The sequence below is a fragment of the Elaeis guineensis genome, chromosome 12, assembly GCF_000442705.2.
Source record: "Elaeis guineensis isolate ETL-2024a chromosome 12, EG11, whole genome shotgun sequence".
Classification (NCBI taxonomy): domain Eukaryota; kingdom Viridiplantae; phylum Streptophyta; class Magnoliopsida; order Arecales; family Arecaceae; genus Elaeis; species Elaeis guineensis.
The window spans coordinates 17,776,003-17,802,454 of NC_026004.2; the positions used below are offsets into that span (position 1 = coordinate 17,776,003).

The 26,452-nt window shown below is 38.5% G+C and overlaps 1 protein-coding gene across 14 annotated transcripts; it reads right to left on the reverse strand.

Moving 5' to 3' along the window:
- Positions 1-291: 291 nt before the first annotated feature.
- On the reverse strand, positions 292-26,095 carry LOC105055002 (uncharacterized). 14 transcript variants are annotated; one of them, XM_073246986.1, is made up of 20 exons: positions 25,196-26,095; positions 21,474-22,016; positions 21,216-21,377; positions 19,080-21,149; positions 18,658-18,774; positions 18,153-18,335; positions 17,991-18,053; positions 16,907-16,978; positions 16,517-16,783; positions 15,005-15,124; positions 11,589-11,648; positions 8,176-8,216; positions 7,935-8,012; positions 7,755-7,839; positions 5,444-5,922; positions 5,065-5,337; positions 4,362-4,534; positions 3,186-3,417; positions 1,646-3,046; positions 292-1,059 (listed from the first exon to the last, which is right to left on the reverse strand). In XM_073246986.1, the coding sequence occupies exons 1-15, from the start codon at positions 26,000-26,002 to the stop codon at positions 5,794-5,796; spliced, it is 4,797 nt and encodes a 1,598-aa protein (XP_073103087.1). In that variant the 5' UTR covers positions 26,003-26,095; the 3' UTR covers positions 292-1,059; positions 1,646-3,046; positions 3,186-3,417; positions 4,362-4,534; positions 5,065-5,337; positions 5,444-5,793. The 14 variants fall into 14 exon arrangements, with proteins under 14 accessions (XP_073103087.1, XP_073103088.1, XP_073103086.1 ...); XM_073246987.1 differs by having other exon boundaries at positions 1,646-2,481; positions 2,834-3,417; XM_073246985.1 differs by having other exon boundaries at positions 1,646-2,643; positions 2,834-3,417.
- Positions 26,096-26,452: the final 357 nt, after the last annotated feature.

Consider the following 26,452-nt stretch of genomic DNA (forward strand, 5'->3'; position numbering starts at 1 on the left):
AATTGTGACCGAATACATGACTATTGTCAAAGCATTTTCTCTATGCAAATCCATTATGAACATGTCTCAATCTCCGTGTATGCTGATGATCTTGAAAATCATTACATTTATGATCTAGAACATTATTACATTTGATTAGGCTGTCTCTTGTATAAAGGCATGGGAATCTTAGTATTATATTTGTTGATTGCCTACCTTTATTTTGTGTGCATGCAGCGTTGACACACACACAGACACAGAGTAGAGAGAGAGAGAGAGAGAGAGAGAGAGAGAGAGAGAGAGAGAGGGAGGGAGGGTGGGGATATCCATATATTGATATTAATAATTTTACAGGATGACATAAATCTATTGCCAGCTCTCTGAAACCCCTCAACAATTCAACAAGCAAATATCTGTGGCTTTACCTACAACACCAAACTAAAACGTACGTATCAACACAACCTCAAACCTTCTAACCAGAATTTCCTCTCTCTTTTTTTGAGTGTGTGTGTGTGTGAGAGAGAGAGAGAGAGAGAACCCTTCTAACCATACTTGTGGTGACCTATCAAAAGTTCACTGCACAATTATATATAGTTTACGAGACATTACCAAACGCCTTCAATAACATGGAGATAAGTAACCCAGCAATATTACATATACATCACCAGAACATAAGAAAAGAGTCTCCTTAATCCACTGTGGGAGTTCACTTACTGTAAGCCTAGAGTGCAAGCATGGTGATCGCGTTCAAATTTTCCATGTCAGACTGGATCATCGACCCCTCACTGCTGATAATGCGATCTCGGAGAAGTCGGAGGGCTCTCCTCCATCTATGATTGCTTGTCATTGGTGTGTCATGGAACAAGATGTGATTTAGTTGGAAAAGGAGGAGCCTGAAGCATGAGGCCATATCTGAGAACGATGCAGGCATGAGGGTGGCGAGGGGGAGTTTGAGCACAAAGAGACATAGGAGAGAAGAGAGGAGTTGCCCGTTGCTGATGCCGCTGGCCAGTAGGTTAAGCTTGGCCAGGGCCACCATATGCGCCATTGTTCCCCTCCTTTGAAGCAATGAGTAATGGACTTTGGAATAACAGCAAAACCACAAATAAAGGATGTTAAACAATATGAATAGGGAATTATTCTTGATCTTAATAAATAAATAAAAAGGAGACGGCACTATTTTTTATACTTTCCAAGAAAGAAATCAAGGATAGTTTTTCCTAATAATGATTTATATTTTTTGTTGGACCAAGTACCCTTTACAGATGACTAATGTAGTGTTCATTCTTTGTGCTCCAAGTTAGGATCTGGACCAGAACATAAACCGGTCTGGTTTTTCGATGCTCAAACAATTTGTTGAACCCGTTCATACTTTGTTAGGTAAGTTTATACTTGGATCACCCTACATGGTTGTAGGATGGATCAATCAAATGCTGAAAGCTACATTTCCATAGCAAATTTTTGTAAAAATTCTGCAAACTTTTATCATTCACCCTTGTGGACCAACAAATTGATCAGAGCTGGTTCAAGATCGGGGCCCCTGAATAGGTTCAATCCTGCTGGAAGGACATACTGGTCATTTTATACAAGCACAAAATATTAGTGGATATTAAAAGTCTCCTAAATTTTGAGGCCGGTGAACAAACCGACCTGGAAGGAAGCTTACCAGCTTCGGATGCTTTCTGTGTAGGCCATCAGCCCACAAGCCAAACAGATGACAAGCAATTCTTTGCGCACCACAGGTAGTGCAGGACCACACGTACCGTTCATGATAATTGACTCATGCATGGAGCCAAAAAAAAAAAAAATTTGTGTGTCGTGCTCTGATCCCATGCGAATCAATCACGATGAATGATGCACGCATTCTGCACCGCCCGTGGTGCACAAAAAATTTCTCAACAGATGATAGCCTTTGTCTCTTGCTCAAATGCCTCGTACCTATGAATTGCAACCTGATTTTCCACTAGATTAAGAAGAAAACAAACGTTATCAACAAAGGTCCTTCCATTCTCTCAACCATGGTGCTTAATTCTCGTTCATAAGCAGTTTATTTTCTTCGGTTTTTTCTGTCACCTTATAGCCAGAGTTGGTCCATCCGAACCAAGGGTAGGTGATACTTCCTTTTCATTAGTTAGCATTACAAATAGATCCAAAATGCAATCAGTTGCCATCCCCTTGGATACTTCGTTTTCTGGGTTTTATTTTCTTTTAGCTTCATGATTGAGCCACATTGGTTGCTGCAACTTTATAAGAAATCATAGTCGACCCATTCCTGGCCCCCATGAACGAATATGCCTGCAGCCAGGCGAAGTCTTAATGCAGTAGGATCCTGTTCCTGGAGTTTGTGCACTGCAGATGATGCAAGACTGTTAGCTGTTGATCTAACGGCCACGCACAATTCTCAATATCATCCATGAAATTATGCCACTGAAAAAGCTTTGTTTCTACAATGCAGCGAACCAACCGAGCACCGATGGCGAACCACTCCATGAATTTATGCTACTGCATCAACAAAATGTGCCTCTCAGCCTTGCCCAACTCCATTGCATACCCTCAACTCATGACCATGAGTTGTTATTCACATGTAGAGATGAAGAAAATCAAAGAACCATATGGTGTAAAAGCATGTATCCACCCGTTCAATACTACTCGGTAATACCATACCTGCTCAGAGGACATAGCAGCTAATCTGACATCACCACACCAGTATATGAAAGGTTCTCATGAGAGAGTTACTAAATTAAACACATGGAGACACTTCGCTAATTTGGCAATGCTAAGTTAGCAGACACATCAGTGACCGTACCAGCACAAGAGATTAAGAGTGCGAATAGAATTGCTCCTATCACATTACCATTCACTTTCGAGGCTTTGACAAAGTTTCCAACTTCTGTAGCACTATGGTAGAGCAGCAGCATGCAACTTGAAAAATCCCCATCCCTAATCTCTGGAGATTACAAATGAATTTATGTGGAGGGCTCATGACACAGGAATTTGGTCCCTCTTTCTGAACGTGGGCTGCTTCAGCATTCCCCACTATCAAACTTTATGCTTATTGCATGTTATACTGTATGTAGTCAAAATGGAGAGGGATACAAAGACCAGAAAAGTGACAACGTCATAAAAAGTGTTCTACGTATGACCGCAAAGTATATACAGTAGAATTTGATGCTGATAGTTTTCTTTGCCAAGGTATGTTTGCTTACCTTCGAACTTTGGAGGAATGATTTCCGATGTCATTGGAAAGAATGCCTCGGCTCATCAATACTGTAAACCAATAATTGCTGTTGTGCTTTCTCCATATTATCTGCAGAAACTGCAGATACTTCAGCAGTAAAGGCAAAGAATGCGGAACTTCATAAGCCAGTTACCAGTCCAGCCCACACGATGAATAGATCTTGACAGATGTATTTGACAACCAAAGACTGAACCCGAAGGCTGAAACAACCACAGCAAACTCTGGCTGATAATACTCGCAAAATAAAACTAAGCTCAATGATAATAGAAATCACAACTACTTGTCCTGCATGGTCCTGCTAAACATGGTAAACAAGCTCAAGTGGTGATTAGAAATCTTCCACAGAAAAAGAACAATGATTAGAAATCCAAGTTAGTCATTATAGATATTCCATAGTGTAGCTTGCACTGTACAAACACATCAACTGTTTCACATGGAACCGTGCATGCCAAAATTGGCACAAGGGAAAAACAAAAATGATCACTAGAGACCACAGGAAGAAGCTTTCCCAACAAGGCATAGGAAAAAGGTTCGTCAACAACCTGGCATATAAACCCAGAGAGGAACTTGGCATGAGGCTTAGGCTACTATAGTCAAAATGGGTAGAGATAAACTCTTTAGCATATAAACCCAGTTCACAGCCATTTGCCGAGCAACAAGAAGCAGCCCCAGAAAAAATTAATTAGTTGAAAGTTGACAAATCTGAGTGCTGGCATATAGATCAGACAGCTGCTTCAGAGTGTGTATGGTAGGCAATGGGTATACTGCATGCCCAGTCTCATGCAATACACCCAGAGAGGAACTTGGCATGAGGCTTAGGCTACTATAGTCAAAATGGGTAGAGATAAACTCTTTAGCATATAAACCCAGTTCACAGCCATTTGCCGAGCAACAAGAAGCAGCCCCAGAAAGAATTAATTAGTTGAAAGTTGACAAATCTGAGTGCTGGCATATAGATCAGACAGCTGCTTCAGAGTGTGTATGGTAGGCAATGGGTATACTGCATGCCCAGTCTCATGGCTGATCAGTAGAATATTTCACTGAACTAGGCAATGAAACTCTGCCTGGTTGACAGAAGTTGAGTCAGAGAATAAACATCCTTGTATGAACCCTCTAATAATTCCAATGAGAGAGATAGAGAGACCTGAATCACTGAATTTATTTGATCAAAGTTCAAGAGCGGTAATCATTCAGGTAACAAGCCCATCATTCAGGTCTTCCAATGCCATTATCGACCATCCATATCATCTTGGCCAAGTCATAATCATCGTTCAAGTCTTGCATAAAGCTTCAACCATGCCAAATGTTTACAGCATGCTTCTAACAATGAAGAAGATATTCTGAGTAGCTAGAAATAAAATTATGAAAAGAAGAAAATCTTTTGGAAAGGAAATAAGCTAGACTAAGAAAGGAACAATTGAGCATGCATGTATGCATGAAAGGCATGAAAGAAGGTTGATATCCCATAAGAATTAATATAGGAGTTAATGAAGTAAACATAATGCTTTAATGCACGAGCAAATCAGCATGATTATCATTTAATAAAGGGAAAAAACGTTGTGATCATTTACATGCGCACAGTCACAAGCACATCCTATTAGAAATCTTATCATAAGACAACTTCTGTTAAAATCCTATCAGAAATCTTATCACGAGCACATCCTATTATGTTGTTTTTGTGTTGACCCCCAGCATTGCATCTACACTACACTTGATGGAGGTTGAAAAAATTTGGGTTGTTTTTTTTTTTTTAATTCGGATAAATAGACAAAGTTTGCTTTCTATCTCTAAAAGGACCATCAATTTCAAAGGCAAATAATTTAGAAAAGCAGCATTTGCATACATACTTTATTGCATGCACTGCAAAATGCACAACACTTCAACGGGCCAGCTCCCAGATAGATGATAAGACTGAAGATCATACTGAATGGCTGATCCCATCCATTTGAATCTTGGCATTATCTTCAGTTGTTGAACAAAATTAAAGCAGATGATCATCAAGTGCAGAACACCTGCTCAATCAATCTGAGCTCCTGGTAAACCAAGACACGTCTAGTTGTTCCTGGCCAGGTAGTTTGGATGTCACTTCACATATCATTTTTTAACAGGGCCCAGAATTTCTGTAATGAGGAATCAATGATAGACAGACAGTAACCAAAAGCTTCAACTACACCCATTTGACCAAATAGTAACAACACTTAACCAACAATGAAGCCAAAAACTCACCACAAGAATGTCTGCTTCCAGTTCATACCTGCATGCAAATTTTTGAGAATTTAGAAATGTTCTCTCATGTTTAAGTGTGTACAATGCCATACCACTGGGTACCATTGCAGGAAAAATACTTCTTTCATTTAATCGCAGATACTTCAGCACCATACAAAAACCAATCATACCTTTGAGTGAAGCAAGTTATCCATACAGAGGTGATTCTAGCAAACAGCATAGTATGGCTGTCAACCTGAACAATAGTATGCAAAGCAGGCAAAATTTGCAATACCTCTGCTTACCACCACTAATGGAGCAGCCAAGCCAGCACCATTCAGACAAGAAAAATAGTTACTCATGATCAAATATCACTCCTCACGACCAATACTAGGCACAATTTTTTGAAGTATCTTGAATGTTCCTGTTGAAGTTGAAGCACAATTACCGGAGAACTGTGATAGCTCATTTTCCAGCACCGAGTAAGCGTCGGCAAAAGCCTGTTACCAATTTTTAAGGAGACAAAACGCAATTCAACAAACCATTCTAACAATGAAATTAACATAGATGTAGCAGACCAAGACCATCAGTGTAAATTCTCAATTTAGATGGCCCAATACATATTCTATGCCAGTATGATTTGGTTCAATCCTACTAACAGGAATTCCAACTATAGCTAAGACATAGACATACACATTATTATTGTCATCATTATCCAATTATCATCATTATCATCCACGCCTTTGCCCACCAAACTAAGGTCATATATAGCACAATTTTATGCCAACAAAGTTTGACAGAAAATTAAGCAGACTTTTGCAGCCACTTGTCAACTTTACATAAAACCCTCTGAAAATAATACAATTTGTTGACCCAATTAACTTCAGTCAAGAGAAGGTTTTCCGAAAAGTTAGAAGGCCTGTTGATAGAAAAAGAGACATTGCTTGTATGTCTGTGTTAATGCCCATCTGTGTACAAAACCTAGAAGGCCAGTTAGCATAAACCTAGAAGACTGATTAGCAGATAGGACAACTCATATTTGTGTAAAGGTTCCACAAATATGTCCTGGTTCCTCAACAGATCTAACCAAAAAGCAATCCTTGGAATGTATGGGCCAGCTCAGGCCTCACATTAGTTGTTTCAGAATCCATTTCAGTTCCACTAAAATTGCCCGCGAACTGTTTTTATTGCACACATTACCTTTTATTTAAATACTATATAAACTTCAATCATTTCAAGAACTATTCTGCTTTCAACTCCCTTTTTTTTTTCATTAACAAACAATCTACAATCACTTCAGAGGATTTTGGCCGAAAATGGCACACTATTAGAAGTAAAGTAGGCCAAAATCAAAATTTTAAAGCTTATGTATGTACAGCAGTGGTATGGAAAGGCAGACAGAAGCTTGGAGTAATACGAGAGGCAGCCTCAAATAGGAATACTTGGTGAACAAGGATCCATGTAGCCAAATCCAAATAGTTGGGAAAAGGTTGGATCATCATGGTTAAGTATATGCACCACAATATATTGAAACATTAATAACTGCTCGCAACTTGTGCAAGATAGGTTATCTTGACCACAATGGGGATAACATACTTGCAACATATGAACCGCCTTCTCCAAAACAGATTGGACCACCAAAATCATCAATTTTGATACACACAGACGGAAAAAAAAGGACTTTTCAGTATGAGATTAAATCATTCAGCATCAATTAACTGACTAATTGTATGCAATTAGTTACACCTATGAATCAAGTAAAGATGAGTTGAAATGACAGAACAGTGTGACCCTGTGGTTATGATATCAGAGGTCGAGGACTGGATCAGGCTTCCAAATGTCATACACAAACCAAACTATGCAATCTAAAACAGAAAAGTAAAAATGGCTTGGTTATTAAAATGTCCTGTCGTATGATTCATAAAGGCTCAGCCCTTTCTAGGGAATCAAGGCCAGTGGACACTCTCTGAGCTAAACTACAGTTGACATATTTTCAAGAAACCTTCCTGATAGAAATATATGCCACAAAAAGTTCAAACTTCAATAGCCATATTAGTAAATTAAGGTGCCAGTATACAGACTTTTTGACAAATATCCAGAAACCGCTTTTTCTTATCGCATGTAGGGACACTAACTATATATATACCAAAGATTGAGAAAAATTTGGGATTGCATTGCCTAAAGAAGAAAAACGATATTATAATCTTCTTCTCTAAATCCCCAGAAAAATTAACCAAGAAAAATAAAGACCACAGATACACAGTCATATTGTGTGACAGTGGCTTTAATGAATCAAACAAATAACAGATGAAGTAGTGAATTTTCTGCTGACCTTAATGCATTGGTGTACACGAAAGCAATTCCTCCCTACATTGTTAGCTGGATAAAGAGGATCATCAATATGAATTGGATCAATGCTGCCAAAATTCACATAAGAAAATAATCCAGATATTAGCATACAATCAAATAAATGGAGGTCATGTTCAATTCTATGACTAGAATCATTCACGACCTGAGCCCTCTTTCTCGATTCATATAAACTCCACTTCCTTGAATTGAAATTCGCATTTGACGTGGGTCAAAAACATTCCTAAAGTTATAAAAACAAATTATAATGTTCAGTAATATGTTTGACTTTTGAACTAGACCGAAACCAGAAAACCATATAATACATCGATCTTGCAATGCAGTAGAAACTAAGTTGCCTATTCCTGTACATGGCTAAAACGAAATTTTAAGCAATTTGTCCTCACCCAAAGAAGTAGAGAAAATCCATCAAAAGACTACCCAGGTTCTGCAAATAGCAAATGATTTAGATCATATATAGCTGAAATCAAATATGATGCTTATTACAAGTGAAGAATTACAATCAGTCACTCAGGTGAATTTCTTAAATTGTAGCAAGTACCAGACAAGTATGACACAGAACCAAACATGAAAAAAAAAAAAGATAAGCATGAGATTTACTAAGTAGTAAAGTTGCTGTAATCTCATATCTGTGTCATCCATGGATACAGAAGCTTGAAATTCATAATAACTCAGCCTTGAAATTTACATATAATCAGACAGCAAAGGTTAATTTTCTTTTCTAGAGAAAAAATCCAATGACTCAATAAAACCTAAGAGAAATCTTCCTTTTTGCAAAGGTGTTGCCTCCTTACCTAAGTAGCCTTGTCTCTCCAAAGATCCAGCAACTCTTGTTCAGTCCTCTTGACATTCTAACTCATAACATATCATTTCTTCTATTCACAACCACCACATCCCAGAAAATCAAATTGTAGATGCAAATTTTGCACCCCCTTTCTACTGCAAAAAGGAGTTGTCCATGGATACTCTCAAAAGCATGGACAGAATGAAACAATAACTTAATGATAATCAACTTCACACAAAGAAATGGGAGCTTGGCTTTCCAATTAGAAAAGCACCTCATGTGCATCTTATCTTAAAAAGTCATGTCCCAATAAATTCATCTAAGGCAAAGACCCAGGTAACGACCACCTCCTTCCTCCCTCTTTAAACAACAAAAATCATGCAAAGTTTACTCCTTGGCACTGAAAAGCTGCTTCTTGAAAATGAACCTTATCCAAGTAGAAAAAGAGATACACAAAAGTCCAATGTTTTAGTGTTTGGGAGATTCTTATTACATACCTGCCATTCCATATATATAGAAGAGTTCACTGATGTAGTAGGATGCTAACTATAATAAACAAATATAACTTATAAACAACCCAGATCAAAAGGTAATCAATCATTTGTTTAATATTGGAGATAGACTCGTTGATAGTTATATGGATAAGAAAAACTACATATGCTGGTGGGCACGATGTTATTGTTAGATATATGCCCTAAAAGCCAATCAGACTAACACATGTATTTATTTTGGGACATAATTTTGTATTTTACTTTTTCATTATTAATAAAATTAGATTTTTAATTTCATTCATTTTGTGTGTGTCCATGAATCATCTAAAAAATTAATAAAATAATGACATATATTCTCAAGAGTCGAAAATTTGAGGCATATTATTGATGATTAATTCCTAAATTCTTCCGATCAATGGATCATCATGGGGACAATGATTGATCCAATGAGATTGGTGCACGGATCACTTTTCTTTTAGAATAGACGAGTCTCGAGTCTACAGTGTGGAGACACCAAAGCAAGAGTGCTGGTGGTTGTTAGTGAATAAGAGTACCGAGTGTGACTAATACGAGAAATCACTTAGAGATCTACTCACTCGTCAATGACTTACTCGATGCTACAGTAGTGTGACTAGTCCTTTGATCCACGATGTCTCGACTATTCACAATGGGATTGCTGTAGTTTGACTGTACATACATTTGATCCCTAGTCATATGGATCCTTATGGTGCACGTTGGCTACAGTAATCATTGTAGGAATAGGATATGCACCTATATGGAATCTATCGTCCTTGGTACATAAGGAAGATGATCCTATATGATTTACGAGACTGAATTCAGAAAATCTTGACCAAGGCTGTGTGAATAGTGGAAAAAGATTTTCAGCATTTTCAAATAAGAAATTCGAGTCAAATAAATTAGATATATGATAGATAATGGGATTTAATGAGTAATTTCATAACCTCTGTCTAGTCGGAACTCGCAATAGAATGATTGTATTATACGATAACTGCACCTAGAGGTTCATCCATTTCATTCTGCTACAATGCCACTATATGCTGCTAGGTATCACTAATGGATTGTGAAATTTATGAGAATTTTCTTGATGCTCGATAATTTTTATTGGGACGAGTTGGAATTAGTCCGATCCATTGAAAAGAATTTCAATGATATTGAAATTATTCCGATCCATTGAAAAGAGTTTCAGTAAATTATAGATGGAGATCACAATATATCTCGCTACCGGATAAAATAAAATTTATGGGATTACGCACATAAGAGGTTGTATTTGATCATATGGTTGAATTTAATTTGATAGGACTCGGTTTAAATCTGAGTCAAATAGGTTGACATGTCAAAGATTGCCAAGTCAAAGATTTGACATGTCAAAGAGTTGACACAATCAAATGTAAAAGCAGTAGGACTCCTAACAAACTTTGATCGGTCAAAGGTTGATCTGTCAAAGTTTGATCTATCAATATGATTGACATCTAGAAGGACTCTTCACGCCCATGACGCCTCCCTTGTCATTGTGTGCCACTTTTCTCACACCAGACAAATTCCTCATGCCTAAGAGTCGGACATGCCAAAGAGATAAGGGCCCAAAGAGTTTGGGCATTCTAAGAGTCCTTGTCTAAGTATTGGACAGGTCAAAGGATTTGAAATGTCAAAAATTTGTTGCATTAGGACTCTAAAGTGAAGGAGTTCAAAATTATAAAAGAGATAAGATCTCACTCCTCCTTTAGTAGTGCACACAAGATATCTCTCACATCCCAAGTCATTGGATGCCTCATATCTCACGTACCATCTCTCTCTCTCTCCCACATCTCTCACGCCCAAGTTGTTGGATGCCTCATATCTCACGCACCATCTCTCTCCCCCACATCTCTTACACCTAAGTTGTTGGACGCCCCATCCCACACCCAAAAGAAAAGAGAGAGGGACTGCAGGATTTTCTTGAGAAGGAAATCAAGAAAGGCTGAGGAAAGGTTCTTGATCCGTTCCTGTGCGAAATGCAATCTACGAAGAGGAAAGGCTAAAATCGTTCGGAAGGATTTTCAGAAATAGGAGAAAAAAAATCCACCATCAGAAGAAGAATCTCAGTAAGGGAGCTAGCAGCCCGATAAGATCAGATTTAATCAGATCAAAATCTCGTGTGGATATTCGTAGAGGCCGGACGCTTGTGTGGCTTCAAAAGGACCGCGAACACATCCACGATCATCAAATTGCGATGTAGATCTACCCACGCAAAGATGATGATTTGATCTCACTTTATTATATTGATCTTAATTTTAGTAATTATGAGGGATCCGAATTGTTTCAAGATGAGATCTCGCATTTTTAATTAAAAGTTAATTTCACGATTCCTACCACTGCGCATATCAACCTCTCTTTTCTAACAGTTATTAAACTATGTTATACTACAAACAATTAGTACTACATGCATGTAAAGTCAGAAATAGAATACTGCCCACAAGTGGTGAAGTATTTCCCTCGATCCATGGACAAATGTTACAAATTTTACCTGGTTGACAGGCTGACCAATATGATGTTCATGCTGAAGAAAGCGTGCAATTAGCAACACCTGTACAAAGTCCATGAAGACATATTAGGTTTAGTAGTTCTTATGCCTCTTTCTAATAAAGATGTTAAATTGTATATTACATTACCTCAAAATCCATTTTCATATCGATCATTGAGGGATTTAAAGCAAGTTTGGTTTCATGGAAAAGGAAAATTTGCTGAGATCTAGCAATAAAGTTTCCAACCTCATCAACTTTTTATTTAAACAAAAAAAAAAAGGAAACCTAGAATTCCTAGAAAAGTAATTTTTCTGAGCAATTGTCCTTGCAACCAAACAAACCTTTAACAGATTAAACATAAAACTTGATTTCTGTTCCATCCAAAACATCATTATTCAAGGATACCATTAACCATGACTAATGTTATGGTCATATCACACAGTATGATTAGATTCCAGTAACAAACAGTTCATGTGCTTAGAAAATGCTAAAAATATTCCAAAATAATTAAAAACATATGAATGTTCTATGAGTTAATAGCGAGATTCAAAATGTAGAACAATACCATCAGCAAAAAGATTGAAACAAAGAGCATCATAGAGGCTGCACAGGCATTATTTTGAGATCATGCACTCCTAGTCTCTTATGATGTTACTCTCAATGCTTGCCATCCAACTAATGTGGTTGGATTACCTTATACTAAACTATTAATGCACTCAGATACAAGATAGAAGAGGTTTGGATTGGACCTATGTTGGGCCCTAAACAAGCCAAATATCAACTGAATAAATCGCTGCAAATGCTGTTCCTGAGAACAACTTAATCAGGGGAATTGATCAAGATTCTGCAGATTCTATAATATGGTGACCTGATGTAGTTTGTAGTTTATATTTGACATATCATTTTGGTAAGATTATGAGAGGTTTGTGGAACTTGATCCTCATATCTTTATCTAGCTTTCAAGATACCTAACTAAATATCTTAAACCCTCATTGCCCTCTCATCCATCTAGAATACACCATTGTGTTTCTTTCGTAAATTCCTTCGCACAACAGCACAATAACCTTGACCATTGCGAATTTATGATGTTAGTTTTTTTCCTTTCTAGCCTACTAATAAGACTATAAATGGTGTTAATACCACTATCTCAGTCTAAAAAGTACCTCGACCATACCATTTAACTCCCTTCAATGGTACTTCAACTTCTTACTGAGAAAAATAATTGATAGCTCTTGTTGAGTCTAAATTTTCTACTCCACTTCCAGTCATGACATATTGTTTTTGTTTTTGTAATTCCAAACTTTCATCTAGTTCTCAAGGTCAGACTAAGGCCATTAAGTCTACTGGTGATCAAAGACCAAGAAAGCTGGACAAGTCCAGTCTTCAGCATTTAGCTAGCTACTCCAATCAGTATTTGAGTCACAGGCCCAACCAATGAAAATTTTTTAGGTTGCCTAAGCAAGCAAGAATATCTTGTTTTAAATGTGTCCTCAAGCGACAAATCTCCACATTAGATTCCTTTTCAGTAATCTCTTCCATGACAGAACCTGTGTATCAAAGAAATTATGGCCGATAATGATTGGAAACATGAAATGGGTGGAAAGAAAGATGCATTCAAGTTATTCAAACTTGGGGGTTAGTTGAGTTACTAGCTCTTAAGCAGGGATTAAAGTGTTATTGGGTACATGCAGACTGCAGTTAAGTATTTTCTTGATGAAACTCTTGATAGGCCCAGAAAGCAGAAGTGGTTACCAAGGCATAGGCATATGGTATGAGTGATAAATTTTGTAAATTGAAAATGCAACTATACGAGCTAAGAGGTCTAGGGGCTCATAATTAGAAGGGCCTTGAATTTTGTGATCAGGTTATACAAGCTAAAAGGTCAAGGGCAGTAATGGGCAAGGTGAAACAAAAGCAGCGGGACCTTGATTTCACTGAGCTATACCAAAGCAAATTTGCACTTCATACCTAATCAATCTCAAGGCAGATTATATTTAGAACAAGCAGAGAGTGGCCCTGACCTGGACCAAAGATCAAATTCAAATGAAAAATAATGTCTGATAATATCTTAAAAAAGGGTGTTACAGTAGACGAGGATCCTGGCACCACAAGATCTGCAGTGTGTTAGATGTATGCAACCTTCCCCTGCATGCTGAGAGACTGTTTCCATATTTCATCCCTATGACACCTAGGTCATAATGGAGCAACCTCACTGTTGCCCTACAGCCCACCCTCTATAATAATAATATAACAATATAATAATATATTATAGACATAAACTCCTAAAAACAAAACCATCTTTTTTTCATCCCTTCATCCCTTCTTTTCCAGCCCCTTGTCACGTCTCTTCAACATTCCCTCTATCCCATAATGCTGCTGTTTTTTTTTTTTCCAATTATTGGTTGAAAGATCTGCCTCAGTCAAAATCCTGCATGAGGAATCTGAAGATTGTCCAATGCCAGATCCAACCCTCCTTTGACTTGATGATAGATTTCTGAATATCAACTGTACAGAGGCCAAATGGCATTGGTAGTCCCATGCCCATCATGACCATGACCACCCATGATGCCTAGCAACCTCATGCATGTCAATTTTGCAGAATTGGCTGTATATTGTTGCTAGTAACCTCTTTAACCTTCACAACACATTTGACCCTGAGTGCCCTCCTCCCTCTTAACTCTCTAATCAACACTTACTCCCATCTTCTCTCATCCCATACTCACCCCCCCCCCTCTCTCTCTTCCTCCCCCCAACACCCCCCCAAATCTCATTCTTCCCCTAGAATTCAAGAACTAGTTTATATTTTGAGAGTAAGAGGGATGGAGGCAAGACTCAGGCAATTTAGCCTGTCTGCATGACTTCGTGAATATACAGTATGCCAATCTGGACAATTTGTCATGAAAAGAAAATATATTTCAGACTTGAGAGAATATCATGCATTAATAGCACAGGTTTAGTCATTTCAGTATCACTGAAGGCAGGAATTCTCCAGTGGTGAGACATTGCCTCATTCAGTTCATAATAAAATGGCTAATGAGCAATGCACTTCCAAAGTTCAGGATATGGATAAATTGTAACTCTGTTCACCTAGACAAACCACCAGTGGGTGCAGTTATATATTGCTAATATTTTAGTTATCTTTTCCTTTTAACCCAAGGAAAGAACATCAATTACCAAAAGAAGCAAGTGACAAATAATGGAGACAGTTCTTAAAAAATAAAATATGTAGACATGACTTTTCTGCTAAGTCAGAGATAACTGACTCTGCAATTAAAAACAATAATATCAGAAATCACATAAAAACTATTCAAGGAAAAAATAAGACCACCCAGATATTGCAGTTCAAACGAACTTCTTCAACATTCATTGGAAAATTAATTTTCTCAATAAAAAAGCAAACAAAATGAGCACAACTTACCAAACAGTAAGAACTCAAACCACCAGAATAAGAGTGGTCCAAACTACGATCTGCCAAAAACTTCTTGAGTATCAAAGCAAGTGGTACAGAAGCAGGAAACTGCTGAGAGAGCTCTCTAACCTGCAAATGAAAATTAAGATGGAATTTACACTAATACAAGAACCATGATTATGCCATCACAAATTTTAATGGCCATCCTTGACCCTTCATTTTTCTGAGGGTCATATCCATGCACGGCATGATGAGGTGCAAATTGACACCAGTCGATTCAGGATCTCTAAGTGCCTTACAGCTCATGGTATGACCAGGTGCCAACTGAGTCCCCTGTTTGGGTCAAATTGTCAAATAACGAAATTGCCAACTGAGTCCCCTGTTTGGATCGACAAGCTAATATGTCAGTTTGGACTTAACACCCTATTGGAGCAGGCTCAGGAGAACAGCACATAGAAAACCCAACAAACAACATTATTATCATTAATACATAAACAACATCAACTATATGTCTCCACCCGCATATTCATCATCACCCTGCCCCTCCACCCAGACCACTCAGGCTTCCCTTCCCTCTTTTTTTATATATGGGAAAAAAACAATCCAAAAGATATCCAATAACTACCTGGTATCTGATTAGATAACTGATTTACAATAAATCATGTATCAGAAAAGATTATCCACTATCAAATATGATGATTTCACTTCAAACCCACTCCTCTCTCTATAAATGAGCACAACATAATCAAATATATATCTATAGCTACCCGGTACCCAAACCAAATCCACTTCAAGTATGATATAGGCTTTTAGTTTAGGTTTGAGTTTTTGGGTTCAAACATGGATAAAGATTAAACTGGCCCAGATCCAGCACTTCCCCACCCTTAGATTTGGTAATGGTGCCTGAGAATAAGTGTCACTCAAGTCTAAGCTCCATAATCTTTATTAAATTCGAACAAATTAAGCATGCATTTCCACCCAACTAATCTATAGAGAAATAGAAGATATGGCTTCAATTACATAGCATCTCTTCCTCCACATAACTCAACAAATAAAATTGCTAAAAAATCCAACAACAACAAATGTTTTAAAGTCCATATGTCCAGAATAAAGCAAAAATTGGATTTACTACATCAAATTAATTTTTCATTGCTCAACAAGTATTTGCCAATTGAGAAAATCAACTTGCCTAGTTTAATTTCAACATTTTAATTTTGTGCTTAAAATCTCAACTTCCAATAAAGAATCAAGAAAACTTAGTGATATATGAAAGAAAAACAAGAAAAGTTCCCTTCAAGCCAAATAGTCAAGCCAAGTAATGTGTAGCCCACCATATATGGTCACAGATATCTTCTGAACATACATACAGAATTCCAGTATGACAAATAGCATTCATTTAATTGTGTATCCAAAGAGCATAAGACCTCGCACTTAAAAGAAGGAAAAGAATCCAATGTAAAAGAAGAAACAAATTTGTGTGCAATTTACAAATACAAAAAATGTTGAAAAGACAAAGATTACCAGTTCAGAAGTTTGGAGTCCTGTATGTGATGGTGACTTGAAGCTGATATCGAGATGAATTGATTTCATATCAATGGGTTCATCCTTTTTCATCTTTGAACACATTGGCCAGGAGGTATTGTCTGAACTAGACTGATCTGGACCAGGGATGCTTTGACCTCCAGGCATCTTCATTGAATATGCTTCTGGTGACTCAACAATGGAAGAATTTTCATTTGAAAGATTAATGTCATGAGGAACTTCTGCCACAAGCATGATCACAGGTATCTGGACACCACATGTTTTGGTTACGGACATAAGTTGACAGTGAGATGAGTGAGCCAAAGTGAAAATAAAAGAAAGAATTATTCAAAGGAGGAAACAATAAGGAAAAAAAAAAAGAGGCATTACTGCAGTGTTTTCTATTGTTTTTAGGGAGTCATTTCTAACCCACTCTTGGTTTGCAAGGTACCTAGCAGCATGCTGGAACAAAACCAGAAGAGTAATCAGTAATGGGAAAAGCCACAGAATGGATTCTGATGAGTTGCACCACTTTAAAGAGGCAAAGAACAGAAATTCAAAATTCCGTACATCACTTCAGCAATATAATCCATGGTTGTATACTAAGGGGAGGACAGAACAGAAGTGTTCTGACAATTGTTAACCACAACCTATCATTTCTCAAAATTGCAGTATTGAGGTTCTATGGAAATTAAACATTCTCCTCTGTGAGTCCCAGTAAATGACAACACAAAATAGAAGACTTTTGCCAGAGAGCATGAAGAGAATTAATTTTGTTGTAAACAACCAAATATTACAGACCATCCATTAAACATATGAATACTTGTGTCTGCAGACAAACTTGAACCTTGCTTTATAATAAGGTAGAAAAAATATATGAAAATTCAAAGAAGCAATGCATGTTCAAATGCAAAAACACCTTCATATCAATGTATCAGAGTAAAAGAGTACTTCACAGAAGAGATTAAACAGATGAATTTTTATGTACCAAAAAAAACAGATGAACTTTTAACAGCTTTACTCATCCAGAATGACTGAATAATGTGATGTCTTTGCATAGTATATCCTTGAGAAATATCCGGCATAAACTAAGCTAACAAGGTAAAATAAAAACACTTAGATCTACATGGGAAAAAAAAGAGAACTAAGAAACTGAAGAAATGGATTGAATTAGACAAAAATAAACTATTATGAAAAACAATCTATTTCTGCCTTCCGCTTCACATTAAGAAGCAAAATAATATGCACAAATATCCATTAGGAAAAAAAATCAGCTACAAGGTAGGTTTTATGAGGTGTAATCATAAAATTGAAATCACAAAAGGAGAGCCTTAATTCAGGATCTGATGTGCCTTCAGTTTCAATGTTAGAGAATGTTATGATAAGTAGATGATTAGCAACTGGAACACCACAAAGATAAAGCATGACACATGCAACATAACTTGTGCACATATAAGCAAATCAAGCAAGATACCTGAAGGCATGTTTCCTTGATACCATTACGACCTTCCAAAATTCCAGCTTCTTTGATAGGTTCCTGACAAACAACTTCACTTGTTGATTTTCAAATTTCAACAGAGTCAACTGTACATAATAATGATGAGGATTTTTCTCTGAACCATGGTCTATTTCTCACCAAATTCCGTACTGGAGGAAGAGAAACCACAAGATCCACATCACTAGTTGGAAGAGCTAAACCAGTTGCGTTAGAACCAAATATATTCGTCCGAGAGCGAGGCCAGAGCACCTGAAGAGATCGTGTGACCCTCTTGACAGCCCAATTAATGTAGGGCTTCCTGATCAGATTCTCAGCAGCAACCTTAGATTTGCCATTAATGATGAACCAGCAATTACATTGGAGTCCAGATGATCAATACAGACAAAAATTTAAAGATGGAATAATGTATCAAGAAGTTAAACTCTTGGTAGGTCTACGAAGCTCATGTGTGCTATGAATGTCCTGAATTTTTACTATTAATAAACTGCTCAATCTGTTCAGATCATGTGCATCTGGTGTAATGATATTAAATTCCTAAGCAAAAGCAGAAGTACACAGTGGTGTGATGTCCAATGTGGGTGCAACTGATATGCGCAAGGAAAAATTTAGCTAGATAAGCTTTACATTATCCAAAATGTCATACCTGCTTGCAGAAAAGATTAATTTCCTCATGAAGAAGATTGTGCATCATAGACAGGGATGTCTTAATGGATGGACAATTTAACAAATCAGGAGGATGCAGTGGTAATGCAACATCTGGCTGTAACATCAATTTTTCAATACAAAATCAGAATATAGACAAACAAGTAAGGATTCAAGTCCCAGCGGGACGTCACATTGGACATCGGGATGAAGTACTATCCCATATATCAGGTTAGGGCCATCCTATTAGCGTCCCAGCGTTCCGATTGGAACATCTTGGGATATCCTCTATCCCAAGTGTTGGGATAGGATGGGACGACGACGCATCCCATTCCATGAAAAAATCAGGACAGTCCCGTCCTATAGGATTTAAAACCTTGCAAACAAGATTTATGAGGAAAACATTGATGAAATAGCTCATACATGTTCCTGATCACAAGCTAGCTGGGAAATTGTGATGAGATGATCTTGCAACAAAGACCCTTGAATAGATTGCACCATTGGAGAGGTAGCAAGCCCTTTGTTTCGCCATGAAGGCCAAACAACTTCAGCACCATCCAAACAAAGGCGAGTTTCCCGATAATTATTTTCATCAGAATACCAACTTCTCATACACCAATGCCTAGGACTTGAGCTACCAGACCTTACAACAGGAAAGCCTCGCTTTCTAGATTCACCAACTGGACATGGTGGTGGAGGTCGAGGTACTCGAGGAACACAAAGTACCACTGGTGATGGCGGTCGCTTGACATGAGGGTTATCCCTCCTAGTAGAAGGTACACATGGGCTTTTATGATCATGACCAACCTTAAATTCAGATCTTGAACCCCTCCTTGATATTCTTGGAACAATGATAGGCCGCAACATTGAGTATGGAAGTGTATCCCCATTCATGCCCTCAACACCATTAGGTGAATCATTCACAGATATTAATGCTTTCTCTTCAGGACCATCCGACACTGATGATGATGGGTTCAATACCTTCCCATTGAAGTTGTTTCCCGGCATAGAATAACTAACAGACTGGTGTCCAGGTCTCAAAGGATCAAATGGTGAACAAAATGGGGCAGCCGGTGGTGAGGCCAGACCATTTGTATTATAGGAAGCGGGTAAGCCAGGCATGCCAACCATCTCGTCAATGGCTCTATTCATATCTGCTTCATGCCAAGCCCAAGCACTGTCTTCAGAACTATGAGAAGGTGGGCGAGAAAAGCCTGTTCCAACATGTTCAGGAGGATTCCAGTACATCACTCCACCACCAAAAAATTGATTATAATCCCTTCCAGAAAATGCATGAGTTTCATATTCTTCTTCAGAAAACCAGTAACTTTCAGTATCATCCACCAAATCAGAAGTGTTTTTCAAATCATGCACATCAAGAATATCCCCAGGATTCTTCCCCCCATTTTCACTGGAGGTCCCATTAATTTGCAGTCCATGAGTGCCAAATCCTGGGCAGAACGAAGACTGCAGCCTTGGAACATATCCAGAATCATAGTTTACAGTCACAGTCTGACTCAATCTACTATAACTTTTGACCATTGGAGGCCAATCATAGCTCATGGGCAAAGTTAGAGGACGTAAAATTTGACTGTGTTCACCTTCAATTGATGGATTTCTTCCCCGATGCCTAGAAGGCAGAAAGGACTGATGAAACTGACCAGGCCATTTGTGACCAACATCCAGATGTAATCTGTCCGTGGCAGCTGGGAGAAGCTGTGAGTTACCAGATGTAAAATTAGGTGGTGATATGGTAGGCCACTCAAATGAAGTGCCTCCCATAGAACTTGTGTGGCTATAGTCATAAGATCCACTAAAATCACTCAGTGCTATGGTATTATTCTCATGCATAACACCTCGAACTAAGTTTGAACGAGCAACATACTGTGAACTGGTGTCACTCATATCCCGAGAACTACAATGCTCATGTTTCTTATGAAATGCACCAGTCTCAAGCTCAGTTGGAGGCATGGCAGGGCTCATGACTTCACATGCAGTAGTGTTTCCGGAACTCCTTATGGAAGAATTAATACAATGTACAAGTTTGTCACAACAAATATTAGTGTTAATCAAAGAAAATCCTGAAGATATCTGTGGGATGCCTTCAGCCATTGTAATAGAGTTATGGTCCTGTAATTTGTTTGAACTCATACTACATTTCACACCAGTACAACGGCAATCTGTGATAGAATGATGGTTAGGATCTAGCTGAGTGTTCATCATTTCATTCTGATCCACAATACCAGGCTTATCAGAAGCATCACAGAAATTAGAAACAGGAGACAGCTTATGCCTCCCAGTAGAATCGTTGGCATTGGGTAAAGATTCTGCCAATTCACTTTCTGCAACAACAGATGTTAAGGCATTTTTCTTGTTATCAAGTTCAGGAAGTCCAATTTTCACCAAGGTAGGATTTTTATTTTTAGCTCCTTTTCGTCCACCCTTTTTCTTACTTTTATGGCTCTTGCAGTCAGCCAAAACTGCAGCATGCTCCTAAATAATAACAGTATATTAACACTTAAACTAACGCATATGCAGGAAGTACATTAGAAGACTTACCTTCTCAAGTTTTGATATTGGAGTTTCCTTTTCAGGATATGTCTTCAGAACACAAGGATTAGCCGCCCTTATCTTCTGATTATCCACTATTGAGAGAGTTTTTTCTGGGGGGCAAAGCCCATTGCTGCTATCAAATGCACAGTCTGTTCCATATCCTTTGTCCTGGAAATGAAATCCCCAAATTATTTATCACTAAGTCTTGTCAATATAAAAATTTTGAAAAAAAAAAAAAAGGAGTTGCTGAAAGAAGGTGAATACCATAGAAGTTTTGTGTAATGTCGAATCAACCTTGGATGGCTTAGGAATAGAACTTAGCTTTTTTGAACTGCGACATTTGTTCTTCCCTCTCTGACAACCAACATTGCACTTCTCTTCACTTTTGTGCAGGATGGCATTCAACCTTACATCTCCCATAAGTTCAAGATTTATATACTTAATGGAAACAACCATGAGGAGTCCTTGCAGCTTTCTTATTATACAATCAGAAAAGGTGTCAACAGATTCTAATGTGCTGAAAAATAATAACTCATCTTCATATTCACTAAACCAACATGTTAAAAAAGTAGATATCTCCTGAACCACTAGCAACTTATTCAAACAAATGGCCAGGGTTCGTGGTCTTCTAGAAGATGGTGCAGTGATGATATCCAAGCACAAATCTGGATTCCTTCTGGACAATGACTGCTTTGCCCTTTGCCAAGATGCTGTTGGACCATATCTTAGTTGCAGTTCAGATTCAAGTTTACAAAAACAAAATTCATTTCTCAAAGCAATGTCTGACCCTTTAACAATCTCATTTGCCTGAAAAATTACAGTTTTCACATATTAGCAATTATGGATGAACAAAAAGAAGATGTTTACAAGTATAAATTATTATCAGCTGAAATTCATCTCATTAATAAAATACAAGAATTCAAGAAAATATATATAGTTCCATATAGGAATTGGCAGTTTCTTTCTTTGTTTCATAATTTCATTCAAGGGTGGAAGCACCGATGCTGATAACTTGGAGGTACAGCATAGTATTGTATTGTACCATAACACAATATGCCTCTTGGTGCCATCACAGAAAAATAAGGTTATGTATCATGTGTGGGTATGGTACAGAGGGGCATATGAATACAGAGGGGCATATTCATACCGATGCAGTAAGCTAAGGCAGTAGGCAGCAGTAACTAAACCCTTAGACTATCATTGACAAGAGGCAAAAGCATGGATTAGGCACAAAAAAAGGGAAAAAATGCTGCACTCCACTTATTCCTTATCAAATTAGTACCAAAAAATAATGATCTTCTCTTCTTTTTCTGACAACAACATGAATATTCATCTAATAACTACGGAGATAGTATTATAAGCCACCCCGTGATTAACTTTGAGTGGTGGATAATTGCAAGTTGATAACTTTTAGATTAAAGACATTCTTTCACTCATAGATTAATTATGTGCCTTCATATCATACTTATATATGGATCAAGGACTAGCTTTAAACCAAGCATAAGGTAAGCCCACTATATTATAAAGCCGGTCTTGGACCTCATCTACAAAGTTCAAAAATAATCATCCATGTCCAATATATTTACCACTTATCTTTCATTATATGCCTATTTCTGAAAGAAAGAAACCTATGATCCAACACCAATAGATCCATCGATCAGCAAACAATTCCCAAATATGCCTCAGGATAACCAAAGAAGAATGTTATAGTATGATAGAATTATATTCTAGGCCCATGAATTCCAGCCCTGCCTTATGGGAGAAGAGGGGGTGAGGGAGGGAGTGGTGGGAGCCCAACGAATATTCTATATACCCTTGAATATAACAAACTTATTTAGTGGATTAGTGCAATGTTTATGCAGTCCATAAATAGTGCAAACATTCATAGGCCATAATTTTATTAGGTTATTTGGAGTGTTAGAAAAATGTCTTACTTCAAAATGTAATCTAGATGGAAGCTTGTTCTTGTTTTATAGTCTAATATATCAGTGGTAATTGTCTTCTCACTTGTAATTTACCATGCTTAGAACATAAAGATTTCTTGGGAACACGGGAACTTTTAGGGTCAACAATGTCTAAATGGAAATGAAAAGAAAATATGGGTCCAAATTGTACATGAAAATACAGAAAATTTGGACAAACCAAAAAGAATGATCTCACAAAAATGAGCTACATTACTTGCTAAAAACATAGCCTACACCAATCTTCTAAAGTTCATGACCATGCCTTCCATGATCTTAAACCACTTTAATAGAAATATCCGATCTTCCTCTTCACAAAAATAAATCATGTGTGAATTTTTAAGCTCCATGCACAGCACAAAGTTGGCCCCCCAATGGATTCTGTACTGTCAACTATCGTACTTTAAGGCCCTGTTTGGAACCAGCATAAAGGAGGGGGGGGGGGGGGTTCTCCCCATTTAAATATGAGATAACAGCCGAACAAAGCGAGCTATCTCGCTGGTTTAGCTTATCCCTCAAATTTGGTCAACAGAAACTTAACCCAGCTAAATCAGGTGCTTGTTGTACCTTAGGTACCTTGGTGTAGATATATACCGGGGATAAGTGGGGTAATTTAGCCTAGCATTTACCAGAGGAAATGCCAGCTATGCCCTCGATTATCTCCCCTTTACTTATAATAATTCAAAATACAAAATAATATTAAAAAATAAGATGGATATATTATTAATTCAAAATTAATAATATAATATAATATTTTAATAGAGTTGATAATACAAAAATAATTCATCAACTAGTGCAATAAATTGTAATATTTTCTTGTCATCCATGGCCCAAGATATTTTGTCATGTATATTACATGGCCCTATGAAAATATTATTTGATAATTAATAATATAACATAGAACAATACAAAATGTTAGTTGTAGCTAATGATGTAAAATTAATTCATCTACTATTGGAATAAATTATAAAATTATTATGTCATCCTTGCCTATGATATTGCATGGCATGTTTTGATACTTTATTATGGCTATGTAAATATTACTCAAAAATTAACAACAAAATGGGAAGGGCAAACTTGTCCACTTTCTAAAAAGTTGACCCTTATTCTCAAATAAAACCCAGACAGAATTCTGGTATCGCTAGTCTGCATCCAAATGCCCAAGTAGAATTGTTGCAATCATTACATGGGACAACCCTATATTTTCCCATACAGCAACAAGATACGCACCAGCTAAATCCACTGTAGACTACACCACCAGGTTTATAACTCTCCCTTATCCCTGTTTTGCCTATCCTGCTTCCAAACGGGCCTGAAAGATCACTTTCCTTGGCGAGGAGCTGCCCCTGTACCTGGTTGGTTGGATTAGTATGAGTAAACAAAACAGTACAATGAAACGAGCATGCTTGTAGAGCAACACAAACCACCATCTAGACCTAACCAACACTAAGGAAGACCATGTTGAATATCAAATGCTTAATAATGACGCACCTAATGGTGATGTTACCAAACAGCAGGAAGGCCTTTGCAAGTTCAGCCAAACAGCAGAAATCAATGTTAGATTAAAACTGACCAAGTTGAGCAATTTATAAGTAAAACCTGGTTCTAGTTCCTGCAACAATTCTGATTTTCTCTCACTAAGCAAGTGACAAGTAAAAATCGCATGGAAAGATTTCGTGGACAAAAGTACTTATAAGCATTCAGGGATAAGATTGTAGCACCCCTTTCACATCCTCTAACATGAATTAAGATGAAAGTATTGTCAATTGTCATGAAGAATTAGTTCATAAAATGAAATTGAATCAAAAGCTTACTAAACTAGACGTTTCTTTTTTTTTTACCAAAAATAAACCATATCAATCCTCACATCGTTCAGATTTCATCACTAGTTATTCAAACGAGGAAAATATTCTCCTTTTTTCTCTTAGTTTCCATTGATGATATGATAACTCTTGCAGTTTGAAACAAAAATCGGGGAATAAGAACAAAAGTTACATCGGAAAGCCCAGATGGTAAAACGATTACCAGACATTTAGCTGCCTTCCCTAAAAAAGCCTTGAAAATCTTCTTCCTCTGCCCGGGATCCAACCCCATCCACCAATCCAAGCAACCCTTCTTCCTCCAAAAGGCATTGGCCGCCACGCCAGCTACCCCGGCCTTCTCCTTCGCTGCCTTCCCCACCTTCGGCTTCTTCCCTCCATGGGAGCTAAGCCACGCCTGCCTCAACCCCACCTCCATTCGATTCGCCACGAATGCCTCCAAGCTGTAATACCCCTTATCCTTCAACCATGGCAGCTCGGCCCAGGGCGCCCCCAGACCGCTAACCTCCCCTCTGAGGAACCTTCCGCCGGAAATTCCATCCATGACCTCCACGAACCGGTCCGCATCGGCGACCAAGTCCTCGGAGACCGTGAGGGAGTCCAGGGGGCACTCGGCGGTCTGCTCCTCCTCCCGGGACCCGAAGAGGCGAAGGGAGCGGGCGAGGGCGAGCTCGGCGGTGGAAGCGGCGGCAGCGCGGGCAAGAAGGCCACCGGAGCGGCGGAAGCAGAGGGAGGGGAGGGAGGAGGAGGGAGAGGGGAGGTCGGGGAGGAGGAAGAAGAAGCCGTGGCCGTGGCAACGCAGGCGGGAGAGCATCTGGAGGAGAATGCGGACGAAGTCGGGGTCGAGGACGGTGAGGACGGACTGGCGGTGGGCGGCGGAGAGGGCGGAGAACCACCGGAGGACGCTGGCGCGAGGGCTGGGGCTAGGGTTAGGGATTGAGGAGTGATAGAGGGCGATATGGGCGGTGAGAGAGTCGAGGAGTTGGTGAGTATCCATGGCGGGCGGCAGCATCGGGCGGGAAGTCGGTCGGAAGACGTTTTGTCGGTGCGTCTGAGAGAAGGGAATGGAGGTGGGTAGAGTTTTTGGGGTTGCAGAGGAGCGGGGGAAGTTTGGTGTTTCGTCCGGGTGTGCGGGTTCGGGTTCGGGTTCGGGTTCGGGTTGTATATTTGCACAGTTGTCGAAACTTCAACCTCTCCCTTCCATCCGGCGGTACAAATCACGAAACAGACGTTGTGTGTTAACGCCACGAAAGAAGATCGATCATTCTTTCGCACGGGAGATAAAACCCGCATTCGTTTCGGCCGTGTGTTACGTTAACAGGCAAGGGTCTGGTATGTGTTAGTATGAAAAGTTTCAACTTTCGTTGGACTTTAAACTTCGAGCATGGATCCTCTGTGGTGCGCACGCAGCACCACAGGATATGGTGCATTTATGGATGCGGTCCATCGGATGGACGGCCAT